The sequence below is a fragment of the Oncorhynchus nerka genome, linkage group LG13 (assembly GCF_034236695.1).
Source record: "Oncorhynchus nerka isolate Pitt River linkage group LG13, Oner_Uvic_2.0, whole genome shotgun sequence".
Lineage (NCBI taxonomy): Eukaryota > Metazoa > Chordata > Actinopteri > Salmoniformes > Salmonidae > Oncorhynchus > Oncorhynchus nerka.
Window position 1 is genome coordinate 63,981,553 of NC_088408.1, and position 20,705 is coordinate 64,002,257.

At 43.5% G+C, this 20,705-nt stretch overlaps 1 protein-coding gene and 1 pseudogene across 2 annotated transcripts; both read left to right on the forward strand.

Moving 5' to 3' along the window:
* The first annotated feature begins 8,202 nt into the window (after nt 1–8,202).
* LOC115140663 (natterin-3-like) lies at nt 8,203–10,235 on the forward strand (annotated as a pseudogene).
* A 1,996-nt stretch (nt 10,236–12,231) lies between these two features.
* On the forward strand, nt 12,232–20,705 carry LOC115139848 (probable peptidyl-tRNA hydrolase). Of its 2 annotated transcripts, none has more exons than XM_029677674.2 (6): nt 12,232–12,306; nt 12,661–12,789; nt 17,054–17,273; nt 19,498–19,597; nt 19,701–19,746; nt 19,954–20,705. In XM_029677674.2, the coding sequence occupies exons 1-6, from the start codon at nt 12,241–12,243 to the stop codon at nt 20,221–20,223; spliced, it is 831 nt and encodes a 276-aa protein (XP_029533534.2). In that variant the 5' UTR covers nt 12,232–12,240; the 3' UTR covers nt 20,224–20,705. The 2 variants fall into 2 exon arrangements, with proteins under 2 accessions (XP_029533534.2, XP_029533536.2); XM_029677676.2 differs by having other exon boundaries at nt 12,232–12,297.

Here is a 20,705-nt window from a genome sequence, read left to right on the forward strand (position 1 = left end):
TTTGACATGGACTAGCATGATAGGACAGACAGGAGGAAAGTGGATCAAATGCTACACGCTCTTCTTTTTGTTTTATTTGTTATTATTGGTTTCATTATCATAATCATCTGAAATGTATGAGCTAATCTCTCTCTCGCTCTCTTCTCTCTCTCCAGCCCCCTCTCTCTTACGCCCTTGACCGCACCACACCATGACAATGTATTAGCTTGACAAAATCATGTAACTTGGAGACTTCAGGATATTTTTGTTGTTGTTGTTGCCATCTTGTTGATGTGCAGTTTTCTTTGGAAGACAAATTGTCCTGTCCTCTCACTTGTCACACCAGCTATGAGAAGGGAAGAACAGACACATTGAAAGACGAGGGATTATTAACATGATTACACAAACAGAGTAATAACAGAGATAAGAGGTAAAAGGCTTCTAGGACAGAGCTGACTGTCCTGAAATATCAGACAGTCTTATCGGTGTTCCCATACGTTTCCTCAAAGTTGGTTAGGAAGGAGAATTTAGTTGTGGGCATAATAGCATGATTCAATTCAGTGGATCTTTATTGTTTCCAAAGGGTAACTTGTGCATTATTGATATAGAGTTGAATGGCAGAAAGGACGACAAGTGGGGTGATAAAGAATGATCAAATACAGATTCTATCAATGTAAAGACCTTTATACAGCCTATCAATGTAAAGACCTTTATACTGCCTGTCCTATTTCATTATCTGCAGAGGAACATTGAACTAGCGTGATAAAGACATTGATAATAGCTATCTGTGTCAAGGACTTATAGAGATGGCCTTGACACTTGGGATCATCAGTAGATTTGGCCAATCAGTACAGATCCAAGTTTTTGGCCTTCACCCAATAGGGTCAACATTACATCTGGGGGATTCTGAAGGAGGTTCTTGTCTTGGCTTATCAAAGGGAGGCTTGCGATATCTCCGAGAACAACCTCACTTGCTAGTCAGGCAAAGCTTCAATACAGGACTAAGATCGAATTGTACTACACTGGCTCTGACGCTCGTCTGATGTGGCAGGGCTTGCAAACTATTACAGACTAGAAAGGGAAGCACAGCTGAGAGCTGTCCAGTGACACGAGCCTACCAGACAAGCTAAATAACTTTGAGGCAAGTAACACTGAAACATGCATGAGAGCATCAGCTGTTCCGGACGACTGTGTGATCACGCTGTCCGCAGCCGATGTGAGTAACACCTTTAAACAGGTCAAAATTCACAAGGCCGCAGGGCCAGACGGATTACCAGGACGTGTACTCCGAGCACGCGCTGACCAACTGGCAAGTGTCTTCACTGACATTTTCATCCTCTCCCTGTCGGAGTCTGTAATACCAAGCAGACCACCATAGTCCCTGTACCCAAGAACACTAAGGTAACCTGCCTAAATGACTAGCGACCCGTATCCCTCACATCTACAGCCATGAAATGCTTTGAAAGGCTGGTCATGGCTCACATCAAAACCATTATCCCAGAGACCCTAGACCCACTCAAATTTGCGTACTGCACCAACAGATCCACAGATGTCACAATCTCAATTGCACTCCACACTGACCTTTCACACCTGGACAAAAGGAAAACCTATGTGAGAATGCTATTCATTGACTACAGCTCAGCGTTCAACACAATAGTGCCCGCAAGCTCATCACTAAGCTAAGGACCCCTAAACACCTCCCTCTGCAACTGGATCCTGGACTTCCTGATGGGCCACCCCCAGGTGTTAAGGGTAAGTAACAACACATCTGCCACGCTAATCCTCAATACTGGGGCCCCTCAGGGGTGCGTGCCTAGTCTCCTTCGTTACTCCCTGTTCACTCATGACTGCACGGCCAGGCACGACTCCAACACCATCATTAAGTTTTTGTGTGTGTGTGTGTGTGTGTGTGTGTGTGTGTGTGTCAGTGACGTGCGGTGAGGTCTGAGGCCGGGTAGGCACTTTCTAATGACCACCCTACCCCCCACGTCCCCATCTCTCACTCACACACGCAGTCAAAAAGCGGATTTTTGTTACGGTAGTCATCAGTATGACACGATCACAAAGTAACCATCAAACAACTACAGGCAACCATCAAACAGCAGCAGGTATGCAGCGCAACCATTAGACACACATTCACAGGCCCTAATAGCTTGTGCCACACGCAACTGGCCCGCACGTACAGACAACTTTCAACACCACAGGCAGCCACCCAAATGCCAACGAGTAGGCCTATAATAACCCATAATGACATTTGCGATGTGGCATAGGCTACAGTTGAGCAGTGGCGTTTATAGGATATCCACAGACGGGGAACATTTGTACTTTGAAAAACTGTGCTGCTGTTCGCAAAAAAATGGGAGTTGTTAGGAAATAATTGGTTCTATATACCGATTAGTCTTCTCTTTTCAGCGGTAGGCATTTGCTTTCCCGACTGTATGTTTTTCCCGCAATTGTATTTTGAAATCTGCTAAAGGAAAACAGACAGTCACAACCAACCATAGAAATATAATCCATAGATGGCAGTTCACATTCAAGTCAGGACTGGCAGCCATTGCTAGCGTACTTATGAGTTTAACACTAAAAGAGGTTCCAAAACCTATCTATGGATTATATGTCTATGGCCACAACCCAACAAGCTGTATATTTGGCATGCATGCTGCCCAAATTGCAACAGGTCGAAATTGCCTAAATAAAGGAAACATTTGAGTCTCAATGTCAACAGTGAAGAGGCGACTCCGGGATGCTGCCCTTTTAGGCCCGAGTTGCAAAGAAAAAGCCATATCTCAGACTGACCAATCAAAAGAAGAGATCCAGATGGGCAAAAGAACACAGACACTGGACAGAGGAACTCTGCCTAGAAGGCCAGCATCCCGGAGTCGCCTCTTCACTGTTGACATTGAGACTGGTGTTTTGCGAGTACTATTTAATGAAGCTGCCAGTTGAGGACTTGTGAGGCGTCTGTTTCTCAAACTAGACACTCCAATGTACTTGTCATTTATACTCAGTTGTGCACCGGGGCCTCCCACTCCTCTTTCTATTCTGGCTAGAGCCAATTTGCGCTGTTCTGTGAAGGGAGTGGTACACAGCGTTGTACAAGAGCTTCCGTTTCTTGGCAATTTCTCGCATGGAATAGATACTCAACTAGTCCAAAGAAGGCCAGTTTTATTGCTTCTTTAATCCGAGCAACAGTTTTCAGCTGTGCTAACATAATTGTAAAAGGGTTTTCTAATGATCAATTACCCTTTTAAAATTATAAACTTTAATTAGCTAACACAGTGTGCCATTGGAACACAGGAGTGATCGTTGCTTATAATAGGCCTCTCTACGCCTATGTAGATATTCCATAAAAAAATCTGCCGTTTCCAGCTACAATAGTCATTTACAACATTAACAATGTCTACACTGTATTTCTGATCAATTTGATGTTATTTTAATGGACAAAATGTTTTATTTTCTTTCAAAAACAAGGACATTTCTAAGTGACCCCAAACCTTTGAACGGTAGTACATATCTAATATGTACTGTATATATGTATACTGAGTGTACAAAACATTAAGGACTCCTTCCTAATATTGCGTTGCACCCCCCCATTTTGCCCTCAGAACAGCCTGAATTAGTTGGGACATGGACTCTACAAGGTGTCGAAAGCATTCCACAGGGATGCTGGCCCATGTTGACTCCAATGCTTCCCACTGTTGTGTCAAGTTGGCTGGATGTCCTTTGGGTGGTGGACCATTCTTGATACACACGGGGAACTGTTGAGCATGAAAAACCCATCAGCGTTGAAGTTTTTGACACATCTCCTCCCCTTCATCTACGCTGATTGAAGAGAATTTAAAAAGTGACATCAATAAGGGATCATAGATTTCACCAGGATTCACTTGGTGTCATGGAAAGAGCAGGTGTCCTTAATGTTTTGTACACTCAGTGTATAAATATGTATTCTTTTTTTACTTTTTATTTTATTTTGCTGCTTCTTGGGCCCCCCACGGGCTTGGGCCACAGGGCTTCAGCCCTGGTAAGCTCCAGCATTAAACCGCCCCTGTTGAGACTTAGACTTACATAGACACGTAATATAATAATAGTAGACTGCTCTACTGTAAATAAACACTTGACCTTAAATTTACTTGTAAACAAAGTCTATTTTATCCTGCTGGATAAAGACATCAGTGACTGAACTGTAAAACTCCTCCCTGTTGGCCCTCAGTTTTAAAAGTCTCTCGGTCTCGATGGAGATGATGGCAAGGGATGAGAGTCGTCCTTGATAGGCCCGGATTCGACTGTATGTCTTGATCCATTTCAGCGCAGAAAATGACCTCTCAACGGATTCTGTTGTAGCTGGTATAGTGAGGACCAGCTGCAGTAACTTTGGCGCCTCTGGGACAGTCTGTGTCAGGTCATGATGGAACAAAAAGCTTAGGAGCTGTCCAGGCGATTTGTCTCATACCATTTGTGAACTGTACAATAGACAAGATCAGCCTTAACTCCCTCAAAATCGAAGTACTTTGCATATTTTGACAGACTCTCCAGTTTGCAGCTGTCAAACTTTTGTGACATTGTTTCTATGTTTTTGCAGCTCACTAAGCCAAGGAACTTAAAATCCCCAGAGTGGTTGTTATGGATTTCCCTGCCTGTGAGTTTTATAACTTCATGCAGCTCACTCCACCCATCCCGACGGTTCCAGAGAGACTAGGGGATCATAAACTGTTTCCCCAAAGTGACCTCAGCTTCCAGGCCACCGATAGGTTGCTAGGGGGCCAGACACCTGGCTTCTGCCCAACCTGGTCTCAGAGAATTTCATATTATTCTGTATGTAAATCTGAGTTACTCTATTTAGTATATGTTACGTTCCGTATGGTATGGTATGGTATGGTATGTATTAATTTGTGGATGTCCATCACCCATTTTGTATGATATGTTACATTTTACGATTTGAATTATGTTACGACTTTGCAAAACGTACAATATGTTAAGAATTTGCTAAATGTACGATATGTTACGAATTTGCAAAACTGTATGATATGTTACAAATTCTAGCTTAATTTAAGGTTTGGGATAGGTGAAGGGTTAGCTAAAAGCGTTTGGGTAAGCTAACATGCTAAGCAGTTGCAAAGTAGCTAAAAAGTAGTAGGCAGTTGAACAGTTGCAAATTAGCTCAAATTGTCTATGATGAGATTCGAACTAGCAAGACATTCACGTTATACACCCACCCATCATCCAACTTTTGTTTTTGCCTTAAGTAACCATGCCAAAGTAACATACTGTATCATACTACATGAAGAATGTCATATTCACGTACAGAATAATACAAAATGCTCTAAGACAGGGTTGTTCTGCCTGCTCATCCCAGATCCTCCTCAGTCTCTCCAAGTGGAGTGATGGAGTGCTTGGACAGACGTGAGTGATGTTGTTATTGAAACTTGTGCATTTACTGTTGGTTGTTACTATTGCTGTTTGCTAATAGTAGTTGATTACATGTATTATACAGTCCTTTGCTTATGTCACTATCTCCTTATACACGGTCCATATTATTGTTGCTCTTGTGTTATTTATTACTCATTCCTTATCATGTTTATTAGTATATTCATTTATTAGCATATCCATTCAGAACTATTCTCTGCACAGAACCACATCCATCTCATATGTCCTCTCTAAATAAAGTGGTTAAGTGTGAGTAACTCTCTGTGAGGTTGCCTTATTCCTCTACCCAACTGGAGAACCGTTATCTTTCAGTGGTCAAACCTGGCTCTCATCTAAATATTGATATTGTCCAGTATGTTGTAGAAGATTCATTGGCTGTTTCTATGAGTTTCGCTTTCAGCCAGGCCCAGTTTATTGCATTTCTGCTCGAGTCGCTCATAGAAACCAAGGCATATAATAGTTCCAGAGTTGCCCGTGTGTTGATCTGGCACTCTCAATTAGACTCCTGTTTACCTAGGTAGCATGTAGCCTAGCATTTATTAGGTATTTCGAAATCTTTTATCTTCTGCCTTTGCATTGTGCATGCTGATGTTCAATCTCCGTTGTTCATTCAATGCCAGATCTATCCGTGAGCTGCCAAATGTCTCATTAAGAGCTATCTGGCTTTGGATGTGAGAAAGACTTTTCATTCTTGTTGAGCACTATATGCAAGTTCGAGTTGCAGTAACTGGCTCTTGTCCACACGTTGTCGCTGGTGTAGAACTGTAGGCATGGGAAGCAGTAGAGTCGGCTGCTACCAGCGCAGCCTCAGAGCCAGACGTTCCATTGATACCACTCAGATTTAAATGGTGGTGTGATTTTCTGTCCCTTCCTTTGATTTAGGTCCATAAGCTCAGGTGTTGGTTTTCCATCACTTATCACCCCCTGTTTCGCTCGGAAATACAACTTTGATTACTGTTTCAGATGCAATATATTAGCTATCATGATCACCTTCATTTTGGCTAGCAGTAGAACGAATTGAACAGGGTTGTTGCCAGTGTCACCGTTTAGCGTATTTCATTCAGGAAACACAACTCAAACATTTATGAAAGCAAGCATGACAAATTATTACTGGTATAATAGTGTCATGAGGTATTGTATTGTGCAGTCTCAATCGTTTTCACATAGACAACTCAAGATTTTATGAAAGCAATAGTGAGGACACATGAATATCTTCCACCAGGATAACCTCATTTTAATCTCCTCATATTATAATTTCCTAGTATGAGACGGTTATCACCGTAGGCTGTAGGCTATTTTTGCCCGAGCCACTCGCTTCGTAAATTAGTCATCATCGGCAGCCGGGCATGCAACCCATAGGTCTGCCCTTACGCAAGCTTGCCATCAGTGTTTAGAAATGGCACATCGACAAGTTTAAAAATGACATTGCGCACAGTAGACTACACAACTGCAATTAAACGTGATACATGTAACGTTATATGTAACATGTTTACAAGATGAAAGCATGTTAAGATACATGCATTTACATGCAATGTTTTTCACGATTTCACGACACCATCATTCTGAGTTTCCCAAAAGTAGACATGACACAGTCATGTTTCTACTAATATCTGCACTCGCTGGCAAGAACTGACAGAAAGGCAGGCCAATTACATGTGCGCTTTCGATAGTCCGACTTTCTTTCGACTCACCCAGTGTCCGGCTGCCATATTGGAGGTACAGAGTGTGCGGTGGCACCGGTTAGTCGAGGTAATTGAAGTAATAAGTACATGTAGGTAGAGTTATTAAAGTGACTATGCATAGATAATAAACAGAGAGTAGCAGCAGCGTACAATTGGGGGGGGGGGGGGGGTCCATTTGATTAGATGTTCAGGAGTCTTATGGCTTGGGGATAGAAGCTGTTTAAAAGGCTCTTGGACCTAGACCTGGCGCTCCGGTACCGCTTGCCATGTGGTAGCAGAGAGAACAGTCTATTACTAGGGTGTCTGGAGTCTTTGACCATTTTTAGGGCCTTCCCCTGACACCGCCTGGTATGGCAGGAAGCTTGACCCCAGTGATGCACTGGGCCGTACACACTACCCTCTGTAGAGCCTTGCGGTCGGAGGCCGAGCAGTTGCCACACCAGGCAGTGATGCAAACAGTCAGGATGCTCTTGATGGTGCAGCTGTACAACCTTTTGAGGATTTGAGGACCCATGTCAAATCTTTTCAGTCTCCTGGGGGGGAAGGGTTTTGTTGTGCCCTCTTCACGACTGTCTTGGTGTGCTTGGACCATGTTAGTTTGTTGGTGATGTGGACACCAAGGAACTTGAAACTCTAAACCTGCTCCACTATAGCCCCGTTGAGAATTGGGGCGTGCTGGTGTAACCAATGTGAAATGGCTAGCTAGTTAGCAGTGGTGCGCGCTAATAGCGTTTCAATCGGTGACGTCACTCGCTTTGAGACCTTGAAGTATTGGTTCTCCTTGCTCTGCAAGGGCCGTGGCTTTTGTGGAGCGATGGGTAACGATGCTTCGAGGGTGACTGTTGATGTGTGCAGAGGGTCCCTGGTTTGAGCCCAGGTTGGGGCGAGGAGAGGGACGGACTAAAGTTATACTGTTACATTGATGCTGTTGACCCGGATCACTGGTTGCTGCGGAAAAGGAGGAGGTCAAAAGGGGGGTCAGTGTAACCGATGTGAAATGGCTAGCTAGTTAGCGGTGGTGCGCGCTAATAGCGTTTCAATTGGTGATGTCACTCGCTTTGAGACCTTGAAGTAGTGGATCTCCTTGCTCTGCAAGGGCCAAGGCTTTTGTGGAGCAATGGGTAACGATGCTTCGAGGGTGACTGTTGGCGTGTGCAGAGTGTCCCTGGTTCCGGCCAAGTCGGGGCGAGGGGACGGACGTAAAGTTATGCTGTTACATTGATGCTGTTGACCCGGATCACTGGTTGCTGCGGAAAAGGTGGAGGTCAAAAGGGGGGTGAGTGTAATGGATGCGAAATGGCTAGCTAGTTAGCGGTGGTGCACGCTAATAGCATTTCAATCGGTGACGTCACTTGCTCTGAGACCTTGAAGTAGTGGTTCCCCTTGCACTGCAAGGGCTGTGGATTTTGTGGAGCGATGGGTAACGATGCTTCGTGGGTGACTGTTGTCTGTGTGCAGAGGGTCCCTGGTTCGAGCCTGGGTATGGGCGAGGGGACGGTCTAAAGTTATACTGTTACACTCGGTCCTCCTTTTCCTGTAGTCCACAATCTTCTCCTTTGTCTTGATCACATTGAGGGAGAGGTTGTTGTCCTGGCACCACATGGCCAGGTTTCTGTGTCATCAGCAAACTTAATGATGGTGTTGGAGTCGTGCCTGGCCGTGCAGTCATGAGTGAACAGGGAGTAACAGAGGAGACTGAGCACACACCCCTGAGGGGCTCCTGTGTTGAGGATCAGCGTGGCGGATGTATTGTTATCTACCCTTACCATGACGGGGGCGACCCATCAGGAAGTCCAGGATCCAGTTGCAGAGGGAGGTTTTTAGTCCCAGGGCCTTTAGCTTAGTGATGAACATTGAGAGCACTATGGTGTTGAATGCTGAGTTGTAGTCAATGAATAGCATTCTCACATAGGTGTTCCTTTTGTCTAGGTGTGAAAGGGCAGTGTGGAGTGCAATAGAAATTGCATCATCTGTGGCTCTGTTGGTGTGGTATGCAAATTGGAGTGGGTCTAGGGGTTTCTGGGATAATGATGTTGATGTGAGCCATGACCAGCCTTTCAAAGCACTTCATGGCTACAGATGTGAGTGCTACGGGTCTGTAGTCATTTAGGCAGGTTACCTTATTGTTCTTGGGCACAGGGACTATGGTGGTTTTCAAACTTGAAGTATTCATCCTCCAAGTTCGAAGTCCTGGTCAACATGGACAACTTTGAGTTTGTGGAGTGGATCGAGGAGGAATACGGTGCTGTCCCTCATCATACTGTCAAGACCTGCCCAGACATTGAGATATATGTCGGCAAGAACAAATACAGTCTGGGAAAGGTTGTGACCCAACATAAAGCCTTCTTCCTGCCCTTGGAGGGTGATGACTACTGGTACAAGAGCTACCAGGTCCTGGCCATCAATACAGATGCCTACAGCCAGCACATCTCTCACCTGGAGTAGGCCAACGACCAGATCGAGCTGTTCAACCACCCTCTTGAGGCCTTGCAGTTCGTCAGGGTCACCAACCTGGAGTGCAGCAGTGTAGAGAAGACGGTCTTGCTGGAGAAGACCAGCACTGTTCAGAAGACCTGGGACATCGTCTGGGAAAGCCACAACAGTTCCAGCACCATGACAGCCAAGGTGCCCATCCTCAGTTCAGGCACCATGGACTTCACCAAGCAGCAGACCGTGAGCTTTTCAGAGAGTACCACCATGGTGGAGTCCATCAGCCACTCCATCTCTGTGGAGCTGTTGGTCCCTCCCAACCACTCCTGTACCGTGCAGATGGAGGACAGGAAGATGACAGCCGACATCCCCTTCACGGGTAGACTGAGCCAGACCTACCATAATGGAGACAGCCACTGGACCACCATCACAGGGACTTATGATGGTGTGAGGGTGGGGAGATTAATGCTGCCGTAGAGAGATGCCAGCCTGTCCCTGATGCCATCCCCTGCTACCCTGATGTGACAGACTACTGAGACAGATTCTAGATGTGTGAATTTTGAACTCTAATGTGCCCGTGGTATCACACAAAGTGAAGAAATTAGAACCCTTGTGTCGCAATAATTTTTCATCAAACAGGAATAAACTGATATACTGTGTCTCCATATTCAGATTAAACAGATAGTTAATAGTGTGTTATTGTGTCAAGAAAATAAATGTTTGCAGTATTTTTCTAGACAATAAATATAATCTTGGTGCAAAATTTTGTTTTTCTCTTTTCTTCATTGAACTCATTTACTCCTGTAGGCTACACCAGCTCAAATCAAATCAAAGTTTATTTGTCACGTGCGCTGAATACAACAGGTTTACGTTGAAATGCTTACTTACAGGCTCTAACCAATAGTGAAAAAAAGGTATTAGGTGAACAATAGGTAGGTAAAGAAATAAAACAACAGTAAAAAGACAGGCTATATACAGTAGCGAGGCTATCAAATTAGCGAGGCTACATACAGACACCGGTTAGTCAGGCTGATTGAGGTACATGCACCTAATGCTGTATCATCATCATCATTAGTTTCAATGGCCTATTGAAATGAAATATAATTTCAACACGTAAAGTTTCACAATGCCGAAAGGTCCAAAATCCCTTTTCCAAACCAGTAGCCTATGTATATTACACTGTGCATTTGCTACGAGTGTTAAGGTGTGTTTTCAGTGCATTTGCAATATTCACACCCCTTGACTTTTTCCACATCTTGTTGTGTTACAAAGTGGGATTAAAATGGATTTAAATAGATTTTTTTTTGTCAACGATATACACAAAATACTCCGTAATGTCAAAGTGGAAGAAAATGAAAAAAATCATTAATAGAGGCAAAAAAACACGAATATATCTTCAATAGAATAATATTCAACCCCCTGAATTGATACATGTTAGAATCACCTTTGGCAGCGATTACAGCTGTGAGTCTTTCTGGGTAAGTCTCTAAGAGCTTTGCACACCTGGATTATACAATATTTATTCTTTAAAAAATGTGTCAAATTGGTTGTTGATCATTGCTAGACAGCCATTTTCAAGTCTTGCTATAGATTTTCAAGTCAATTTAAGTCAAACTGTAGCTATGCCAGTTAGGAACATTCAATGTTATCTTGGTAAGCAACTCCAGAGTATATTTGGCCTTGTGTTTTAGGTAATTGTCCTGCTGAAATGTGGATTTGTCTCCCAGTGTCTGTTGGAAAGCAGACTATTCCGCTTATTTTTATCCTAAAAAACTGCCTAGTCCTTGCCGATGACAAGCATACCCAGAACATGATGCAGCCACCGCCATGCTTGAAAATATGAGGAGTGGTGCTCAGTGATGTTTGTGTTGTATTTGGCCCAAACATAATGCTTTGTATTCAAGACAAAAATATCCATTCTTTGCCACTTTTCTTGCAGTATTACTTCAGTGCCTTATTGCAAACAGGATGCATGTTTTGGAATATTTGTTATTGTGTACAGGCTTCCTTCTTTTCACTCTGTTATTTAGATTAGCATTGTGGAGTAACTACAGTGCTGTTGATCCATTCTCAGTTATTTCCTATCCTATCAGAGCCATTAAACTCTAACTTTTTTTAAATCACCATTGGCCTCATGGTGATATGCCTGAACGGCTTCCTTCTCCTCCTGCAACTGAGTTAGTGTTGATACACCATCCAAAATGTAATTAATAACTGCAGCATGCTAATCTACCAATAGGTGCCCTTCTTTGCGAACCATTTGTCTTTGTGGTTGAAACTTTGCTATAAGTTCTCTGCTCGACTGAGGGACCTTACAGATAATTGTATGTGTAGGGTACAGAGATGGGGTAGTCATTTACAAATCCTGTTAAACACTATTATTGCTTACAGAGTGAGTCCTTGCAAGTTATTACGTGACTTGTTAAGCACATGTTTACTCCTGAACTCATCTAGACTTGAATACTTATTGACACAAGGCATTTCAGCTTTTCATTTTTATTAATTTGTAAACATTTCTAAACACATTTTCCACTTTGACTAATGGGGTGTTGTGTGGAGAACGTTAAAAAAAATCTACATTTAATCCATTTTAAATTCAGGCTGTAACACCACAAACTGTGGCAAAAGTCAAGGGGTGTGAATAGTTTCTGAAGACACCGTAAGTGAATTTATAAACCTCCAAGCTAGGTGGCGGTATGGTTGAAAAGATCAGAAGTTGGTCACAATGAACCCTCTCAGTTTTCTGTCCACCAGTCTCTTTGATTCATGTCAAAGTTGCATGGTACGGCAGGTTTGTTTTTACCAAAATAACTATATAGATATCCTTTTCCAATGTTTCTTCTTTTGTGTTCTCAATTTTATAGCGAGGGCCGAGATTTTTAAACTATAGACATTTCAAATATATTAGTTTATTACTGAACTGAAACGTCAGGAGTACGTTATTGGATCTAAGCTATTGATGGTGGTCACAGACAGTAGGCTTTTGACGCTAGGCTCCAAGAGAACATGAAGTTATGAACGTAAAAGTGTTTGTAACGTTGCCTTTTCTGTGCTTATGAGAAACGTCAATAGACATTAAAGCCTGGGAAACGTCACTGTTGTTGGTAGGTCTAAACTTTGGCTTTGTGTGTCACCGTTTTTCAAGACTCTGCTGAACTTTGTCACAATGAGACGACTTTTATTAAAACTGATAAATCGAGCAATGCTGACTGGACCCGTTGGACATATGATGGGCAGTGAAGCTGGAGTCCACACAAATTCTCGCCGGAGACTGGTAAGTGAATTATTAAAGAAAAACTATTGCAACCCAAATATGTTGTAGTCAGTACACTGCATACACTGTTTTGACTAGATTGGATACAGTTGGTCAGTGTTGACTTTTCAAGCAGGTTAGGAGAATTAATATAGCAGTTTCGGACAATTAGGTTAAGGTTTGCTAAAATGCAAACACTTTAAATGTTTGACGTACATTTTACAAACTTTATCTATGTTTTTACGTTATAAAAGTGAAATACATTTTTTTTTTTTTGCTCCTGTGTGTTATTGTCAATGATTGTCAGTATTAACCTGAGCTACGGTGCACCGGCCTATGACCTGTGACGTGAACGGACAAAATTGGTGAGGGAGGAGCGCCCTTTTGAAGTCATGTTGTCAACAATGTAGCATGGTGCATCGTCCAGAAACATACATCTCTTTTTCATAAAATAGATGTTAGAATTACACATGAGTTTTCATTGGGAAGGCAGATAAAGCATTTTTTAATCAAAAGTAATGAGTTTTGCATGTGAAAACAGTATCATACTCATCACCCCACGTTCTTAATCAGAAATTTGTCAAGTTAGTTAAAAGCCATCATTTATTTTAAATACTTTTTGCCTAGTGAGCTTTGCAGCCCAAAAGACACTCATACCTAGGAAGGTGACGGCTACAGTAGTAGGCTAAGGGACCTAACGTCTCCTCCTGCCAAATCTCCTCATGAGCCAGGTGTCCTGTTCAAATCCCACGGTGAAATCGGCTCAAAACAAGTGAGTTAGCCTAGCCTAGGCTAAAGCCTGTAGCCGTCACCTTCCTAGGTATGAGTGTCTTTTGGGCTGCAAAGCTCACTAGGCAAAAAGTATTTAAAATAAATGATGGCTTTTAACTAACTTGACAAATTTCTGTTTTTATTATTAGATGGATAATACATTGTTTTAGGCATACAAGTTATGTTAGTTATTGATAACGACTAGGCGTGTAGCGGTATACCGATCAGTTTGAAAGCAGGCTATTGCAATACAGAAAATAAATCTTCTATTTATTTTCTATAAGTTCACAGTTCTAATTATGGGAAGGAGAATGGGAACAATGGCAAAAGCATGGCAGAGTCTTTCAACAGGCCTTTCTGCAGCCACAACTCTACAACCTTTTTTTGTGGCCGTTGTGCTTTGAGAAAAAGTAGACTTTTATGTGACCTGTCACGAATTTAGAATGAGTCATAGGCTTATGTAGCGGACTAAACTCCACTCCACTGCTTTTAATCAGGGCAAGGTGACTGGAAACATGACCGAATACAAACAGTGTAGCTATTCCCTCTGCAAGGCAATCAAACAAGCTAAGTGTCAGTCTAGAGACAAAGTAGAGTCACAATTCAACGGCTCAGACACGAGAGGTATGTGGCAGGGTCTACAGTCAATCACGGACTACAAAAGGAAAACCTGCCCCGTCCCGGACCACGATGTCTTGCTCCCCGACAAACTAAATAACTTCTTTGCTCGCTTTGAGGACAATACAGTGCCACTGACACGGCTCGCTACCAAAAACTGTGGGCTCTCCTTCACTGCAGCCAACGTGAGTAAAACATTTAAACGTGTTAACCCTCGCAAGGCTGCCGTCCCAGACTGCATCCCCATCCGCGTCCTCAGAGCATGCGCAGACCAGCTTGCTGGTGTGTTTACGGACATATTCCAGTCTGCTGTTCCCACATGCTTCAAGAGGGCCACCATTGTTCCTGTTCCCAAGAAAGTGAAGGTAACTGAGGTAAATTACTATCGCCCTGTAGCACTCACTTCCGCCATCATGAAGTGCTTTGTGAGACCACCTCACCTCCACCCAACCTGAAACCCTAGACCCACTCCAATTTGCTTACCGCCCCAATAGGTCCACAGACGACGCAATCACGCTGCCAACTGCCCTAACCCATCTGGACAAGAGGAATACCTATGTAAGAATGCTGTTCATCGATTACAGCTCAGCATTTAACACCATAGTACCCTCCAAACTCGTCATTAAGCTCGAGACCCTGGGTCTCGACCCCGCCCTGTGCAACTGGGTCCTGGACTTCCTGACGGGCCGCCCTCAGGTGGTGAGGGTAGATAACAACATCTCCACCCCGCTGATCCTCAACACTGGGGCCCCACAAGGGTTCGTTCTCAGCCCTCTCCTGTACTCCCTGTTCACCATGACTGCGTGGCCATGCACGCCTCCAGCTCAATCATCAAGTTTGCAGTCAACACTACAGTGGTAGGCTTGATTACCAACAACAACGAGACGGCCTACAGGGAGGAGGTGAGGGCCCTCGGAGTGTGGTGTCAGGAAAATAACCTCACACTCAACATCAACAAAACAAAGGAGATGATCATGGACTTCAGGAAACAGCAGAGGGAGCACCCCTATCTACATCGACGGGACAGTAGTGGAGAAGGTGGAAAGTTTAAGTTCCTCGGCTTACACATCACGGACAAACTGAAATGGTCCACCCACTCAGACAGCGTGGTGAAGAAGGCGCAGCTGTGCCTCTTCAACCTCAGGAGGCTGAAGAAATTCAGCTTGTCACTGAAAACACTCACAAACTTTTGCAGATGCACAATCGAGAGCATCCTGTCGGGGTGTATCACCGCCTGGTACGGCAACTGCTCCGCCTACAACCGTAAGGCTCTCCAGAGGGTAGTGAGGTCTGCACAATGGATCACCGGGGCAAACTACCTGCCCGCCAGGACACCTACACCACCCGATGTCACAGGAAGGCCAAAAAGATCATCAAGGACAACAACCACCCAAGCCACTGCCTGTTCACCCCGCTATCATCCAGAAGGCGAGGTCAGTACAGGTGCATCAAAGCTGGGGCCGAGAGACTGAAAAACAGCTTCTATCTCAAGGCCATCAGACTGTTAAACAGCCATCACTAACATTGAGTGGCTGCTGCCAACATACTCACTCATCTCTAGCCACTTTAATAATGAAACATTTGATGTAATAAATGTATCACTAGCCACTTTATATAATGTTTACATACCCTACATTACTCATCTCATATGTATATACTGTACTCTATACCGTCTACTGCATCTTGCCTATGCCGTTCAGCCATCGCTCATTCATATATTTGTATGTACATATTCTTATTCATTCCTCTACACTTGTGTGTATAAGGTAGTTGTTGTGAAATTTTTAGATATTACTGCATGGTCGGAACTAGAAGCACAAGCATTTTGCTACACTTGCATTAACATCTCCTAACCATGTGTATGTGACAAATAAAATTTGATTTGATGAAGAAAGTTTCTGATGACTCCACCAACGGAGTGGAGCAGATACCAGGCTTTGTGGAATCTGGCTCCGACTACATCGATTCACCTAAGGTCAATACTTCAATTATTTTTTATTATGAAACGCCTACCTTGTACCTATGTTTGTCCTCTGTAGTTGGGTGCCTTTTTTTGTTTGCTGAAATCCATAATTTTTCAATAAACGTTAACCAAATGCAACCACCAACTCTTTGTTCATTGCTGTTGCTCTAAGATGGAAAATCATCTCTAATTCGAATGTGCCAATTGAATCTCAGCAGGGAAACAGTCGTTGGTTGTATTTGATTCATGTTTATTGAAAAGGTATGGATTTCAGCAAACAAAGAAAAGCACGCAACTACAAAGGACAAACAAGTACAAGACAGGGGGTTTCATTATTTACAGTTTTTGAAGTACTGACCTTGGGCGAATTGATGTAATCAGAGCTAGATTCCACAAAGCCTGGTCTCCGCTCCACTGCGTTGGTGGAGTCATCAGAAACTTCCTACACCATTGAGTGGAGTTCAGTCCGCTAAGGCCTACGTGTCTATTTCACAATAAGCAGTGATGAAGGGCTCGCTTCGCCTGCGATCAGTCCTTTGATTTAGTTCACGCTGTCCATTTTGCTGATTTTTATGCACTTGTATTAGGACACATCAAGGGATTCTCGCAGGCGGGTTATATGTCTTTAAAGTTTGCTATGTGGGGTAGCAGCAATGTAGGCTACCTGGGGCTTCTACATTTTTATTCTTCATAATTATAAGTTAGACATGAAGAGCTCCAAAAACAAGGCTCCCTGGCACAATTATGAGCCAAAAACGGATTTTGATCATATATTTGAAACAAGACTTTGTGTTATTGTTAGTTAAAAATGTGTGGCTAGCATGACACAAATCAGTATGTTCTTGTGGTAGGAGAACCGCTGTGCTCACCAATGGCGTTTAGAGAAATATAATATGCAAAGATGGAAAATATGTATTTATTGTCGTTGTGCAGGTTGTGGGACTGGGAAACCCTGGAATGAACAGTTCACGCCACAGCGTAGGCATGGCAGTGCTGGAAGCACTTGCTTCCCGGCTTGGGGTAGCTGATAACTGGCGTGGTGATAGGCATGTGTCCGGTGAGGTCATCGTATCTGACATCCAGGACACCCAAATCGTGCTTCTCCGACCACGACTACTGATGAACATAAATGGTGTATCCGTGGCCAAAGCAGGTGAGGAATCTTGTCTTTTTACATTTTATGCATTTTGAGTTTTGACTGTCTGAGGAATTAGTTCAAAAGGCTAGTTGTAAACATGTTCTCATTTACAACTGCGACCTGGCCAAGATAAAGCAAAGCAGTGCGACACAAACAACAACACAGTTACACATGGAATAATAAACATACAGTCAAAAATACAATAGAAAAAGTCTATATACAGTGTGTGCAAATGAAGTAGGGTAAGGGAGGTAAGGCAATGAATAGGCCATAGTGGCGAAATAATTACAATATAGCAATTAAACACTGGATTGATAAATGTGCAGAAGATGAGTGTGCAAGTAGAGATACTGGAGTGCAAAGGAGCAAAATAAAAAATACAAATAACAGTGTGGGGATGAGGTAGTTGGATGGGCTATTTATAGATGGGCTATGTACAGGTGCAGTGATCTGTGAGCTGCTCTGACAGCTGGTGCTTAAAGCTAGTGAGGGAGTTATGAGTCTCTAGCTTTAGTGATTTTTGCAGTTGGCTTTGGGGGTGACCAGTGAAATATACCTGCTGGAGCGCGTGCTATGGGTGGGTGCTGCTAAGGTGACCAGTGAGCTGAGATAAGGCGGGGCTTTACCTAGCAGAGATTTGTAGATGACCTGGAGCCATTGGGTTTGGCGACGAATATGAAGCGAGGGCCAGCCAACTAGAGCATACAGGACGCAGTGGTGGGTAGTATATGGGGCTTTGGAGACAGAACGGGGGACACTGTGATAGACTGTATCTAATTTGCTGAGTAGATTGTTAGAGGATATTTTGTAAATTACATCCCTGAAGTCAAGGATCAGTAGGATAGTCAGTTTTATGAGGGTATGTTTGGCAGCATGAGTGAAGGATGCTTTGTTGCAAAATAGGAAGCCGATTATAGATTTGACTTTGGGTTGGAGATGCTTAATGTGAGTCTGGAAGGAGAGTTTACAGTCTAACCAGACACCTAGGTATTTGTAGTTGTCCACATATTCTAAGTCAGGTGTGGGCAGCGATCAGTTGAAGAGGATGCATTTAGTTTTACTTGCATTTAAGAGCAGTTGGAGGCCACGGAAGGATAGTTGTATGGTATTGAAGCTCGTCTAGAGGTTAGTTAACACAGTGTCCAAAGAACTGCCAGAAGTATACAGAATGGTGTCGTCTGAGGTGGATCAGAGAATCACCAGCAGCAAGAGCGTCATCATTGATGTATACAGAGAAAAGAGTCAGCCCAAAGATTGTACCCTGTGGCACCCCCATAGAGACTGCCAGAGGTCTGGACAACAGGCCTTCCGATTTGACACACTGAACTCTGTTTGAGAAGTAGTTAGTGAACCAGGTGAGACAGTCATTTGAGAAACCAAGTCTGTTGAGTCTGCCGATAAGAATGTGGTGATTGACAGAGTTGAAAGCCTTGGCCAGGTCGATGAAGACAGTTGCACAGTATTGTCTCTTATCGATGGCAGTTATGATATCGTTTAGGACCTTGAGCGTGGCTGAGGTGCACCCATGACCAGCTCGGAAACCAGATTGCATAGCAGAGAAGGGACAGTGGGATTCAAAATGGTTGGTGATCTCTTTTGTTAACTGGCTTTCAAAGAATTTAGAAAGACAGGGTAGGATAGATATAGGTCTGTAGCAGTTTGGGTCTAGAGTGTCTCCCCCTTTGAAGAGGGGGATGACCCCTGCAGCTTTCCAATCTTTGAGGATCTCAGACGATACGAAAGAGAGGTTGAACAGGCTAGTAATAGGGATTGCAACAATTTCGGTGGATAAGTTTAGAAATAGGTTGTTTAGCTCGGCTGATTTGTAGGGGTCCAGATTTTGCAGCTCTTTCAGAACATCAGTTATCTGGATTTGGGTGAAGGAGAAATGGGGAGGCTTGGGCAAGTTGCTGTGGGGTGCGCAGGGCTGTTGACCGGGGTAGGGGTAGCCAGGTGGAAAGCATGGCCAGCTGTAGAAAAATGCTTATTGAAATTCTCAATTATTGCAGATCTATCGGTGGTCACAGTGTTTACTAGCCTCAGTGCAGTGTGCAGCTGGGAGGAGGTGCTCTTATTCTCCATGGACTTTAGCGTCCCAGAACTTTTTGGAGTTTGTGCTACAGGATGCAAATTTCTGTTTGAAAAAGCTAGCTTTTGCTTTCCTGTTTGTTAATGATATTTGATCATATGAATGATATCATTGTTAATGATATTTTGTTTTTAATTACCTTGAATCAAGCGGGTAAATACAGCATCAAGCCTGAGCACATACTGCTGGTTCATGATGAGTTGGATAAGCCTCTTGGAAAGCTTGCTATGAAACAAGGAGGGAGCGCCAGGTGAGTTGATTCCCAGACAGATATCAGCATGACTATTGACGCTATCTGACAACAATGTGATCTTCCCAACTTTGTGCTCATTCTATATGTTGTTGATTGACAGGGGTCACAATGGTGTGCGGTCCTGTGTCGAGTGTCTGCAGACTGATGTAAGTAACTTTCCACATAGACAAATACTCTCCCTTCCCACATTGGGAGGAATTGAGAGGTGACTGTTCCCTTTGACAAATTTGTGGAAAGTGCTAGAGAATCCAGAGAAATGTCATGTCTGTCAAAGGAAACTGTTGTCTGGGGGGGGGGGGGGAGCAGAGCAAAAAGACAGACAATAAATTACTATTCTATTCTTGTGCCCCCAGGTGATGCCCAGACTGCGTATTGGGATTGGCAGACCATCAGGTAAAACATCAGTGGACAGGCATGTTCTGGGCCGCTTCTCTCAGGAGGAACAGGAGGTTCTGAGTGGAGTTTTAGAAGAGAGTGTGGACATTCTCCTCTCCCAGCTCACTGACAAGGAGAATGTGCAGTCCCCAGTGTCGCCACCTGGAGGCAGACTAGCATCACAGACTGGGAAACAAAGGGAGCGTTTAAGCGCTCCACGAAAGGACACGACCACTGGCCAGACCTGAGACTAACAAGAGACTTTGACAGAGCCAGTGAAACTATGACTACTCTGGGATAGTAGCTTTGCTGCTGCTGAAACAAAGCTGCCTCTTGCAGAAATATGAAAGTGTGTACATGTTTTTATTTATTATGACTTTGTTTATGCTCTGGTTTAGGATGTATGTGAAATGAATTCCAAGTAAGCACACTTCGTTTCAAGGACAAAGAATTTAGATGTGTATAAGATAATCATCGCATAGATCTAGATTGGTATGCAGTATGCATTTATTTTTAAGTTTCCTAAACTACCATGTGTATGGCTTTTGGTGGTCTAATTATGTGCAAGGTCGAAGGAGAGACCAATACTTGATTTTAAAATGATTAAACAACCATCTTACCAATGGCATTGAGAAGAATTGGAACTAATAGTGAATAAACGGAGGGTTTTCCTGATAAAAGAACATGGTTCATTCATGTTTCAGCCACCCAATGTCTCACATCTTCTAAA

Excerpts from the sequence above, each read along its gene's own strand:
- LOC115139848 (XM_029677674.2), top strand. The coding sequence starts at position 12,241 with ATGAACCCTCTCAGTTTTCTGTCCACCAGTCTCTTTGATTCATGTCAA. Across the intron at positions 12,307-12,660 it reads AAAGTTGCATGGTACGGCAG|ACTCTGCTGAACTTTGTCAC; the intron begins GTTTGTTTTTAC and ends CCGTTTTTCAAG. Across the intron at positions 17,274-19,497 it reads TGTATCCGTGGCCAAAGCAG|CGGGTAAATACAGCATCAAG; the intron begins GTGAGGAATCTT and ends CCTTGAATCAAG.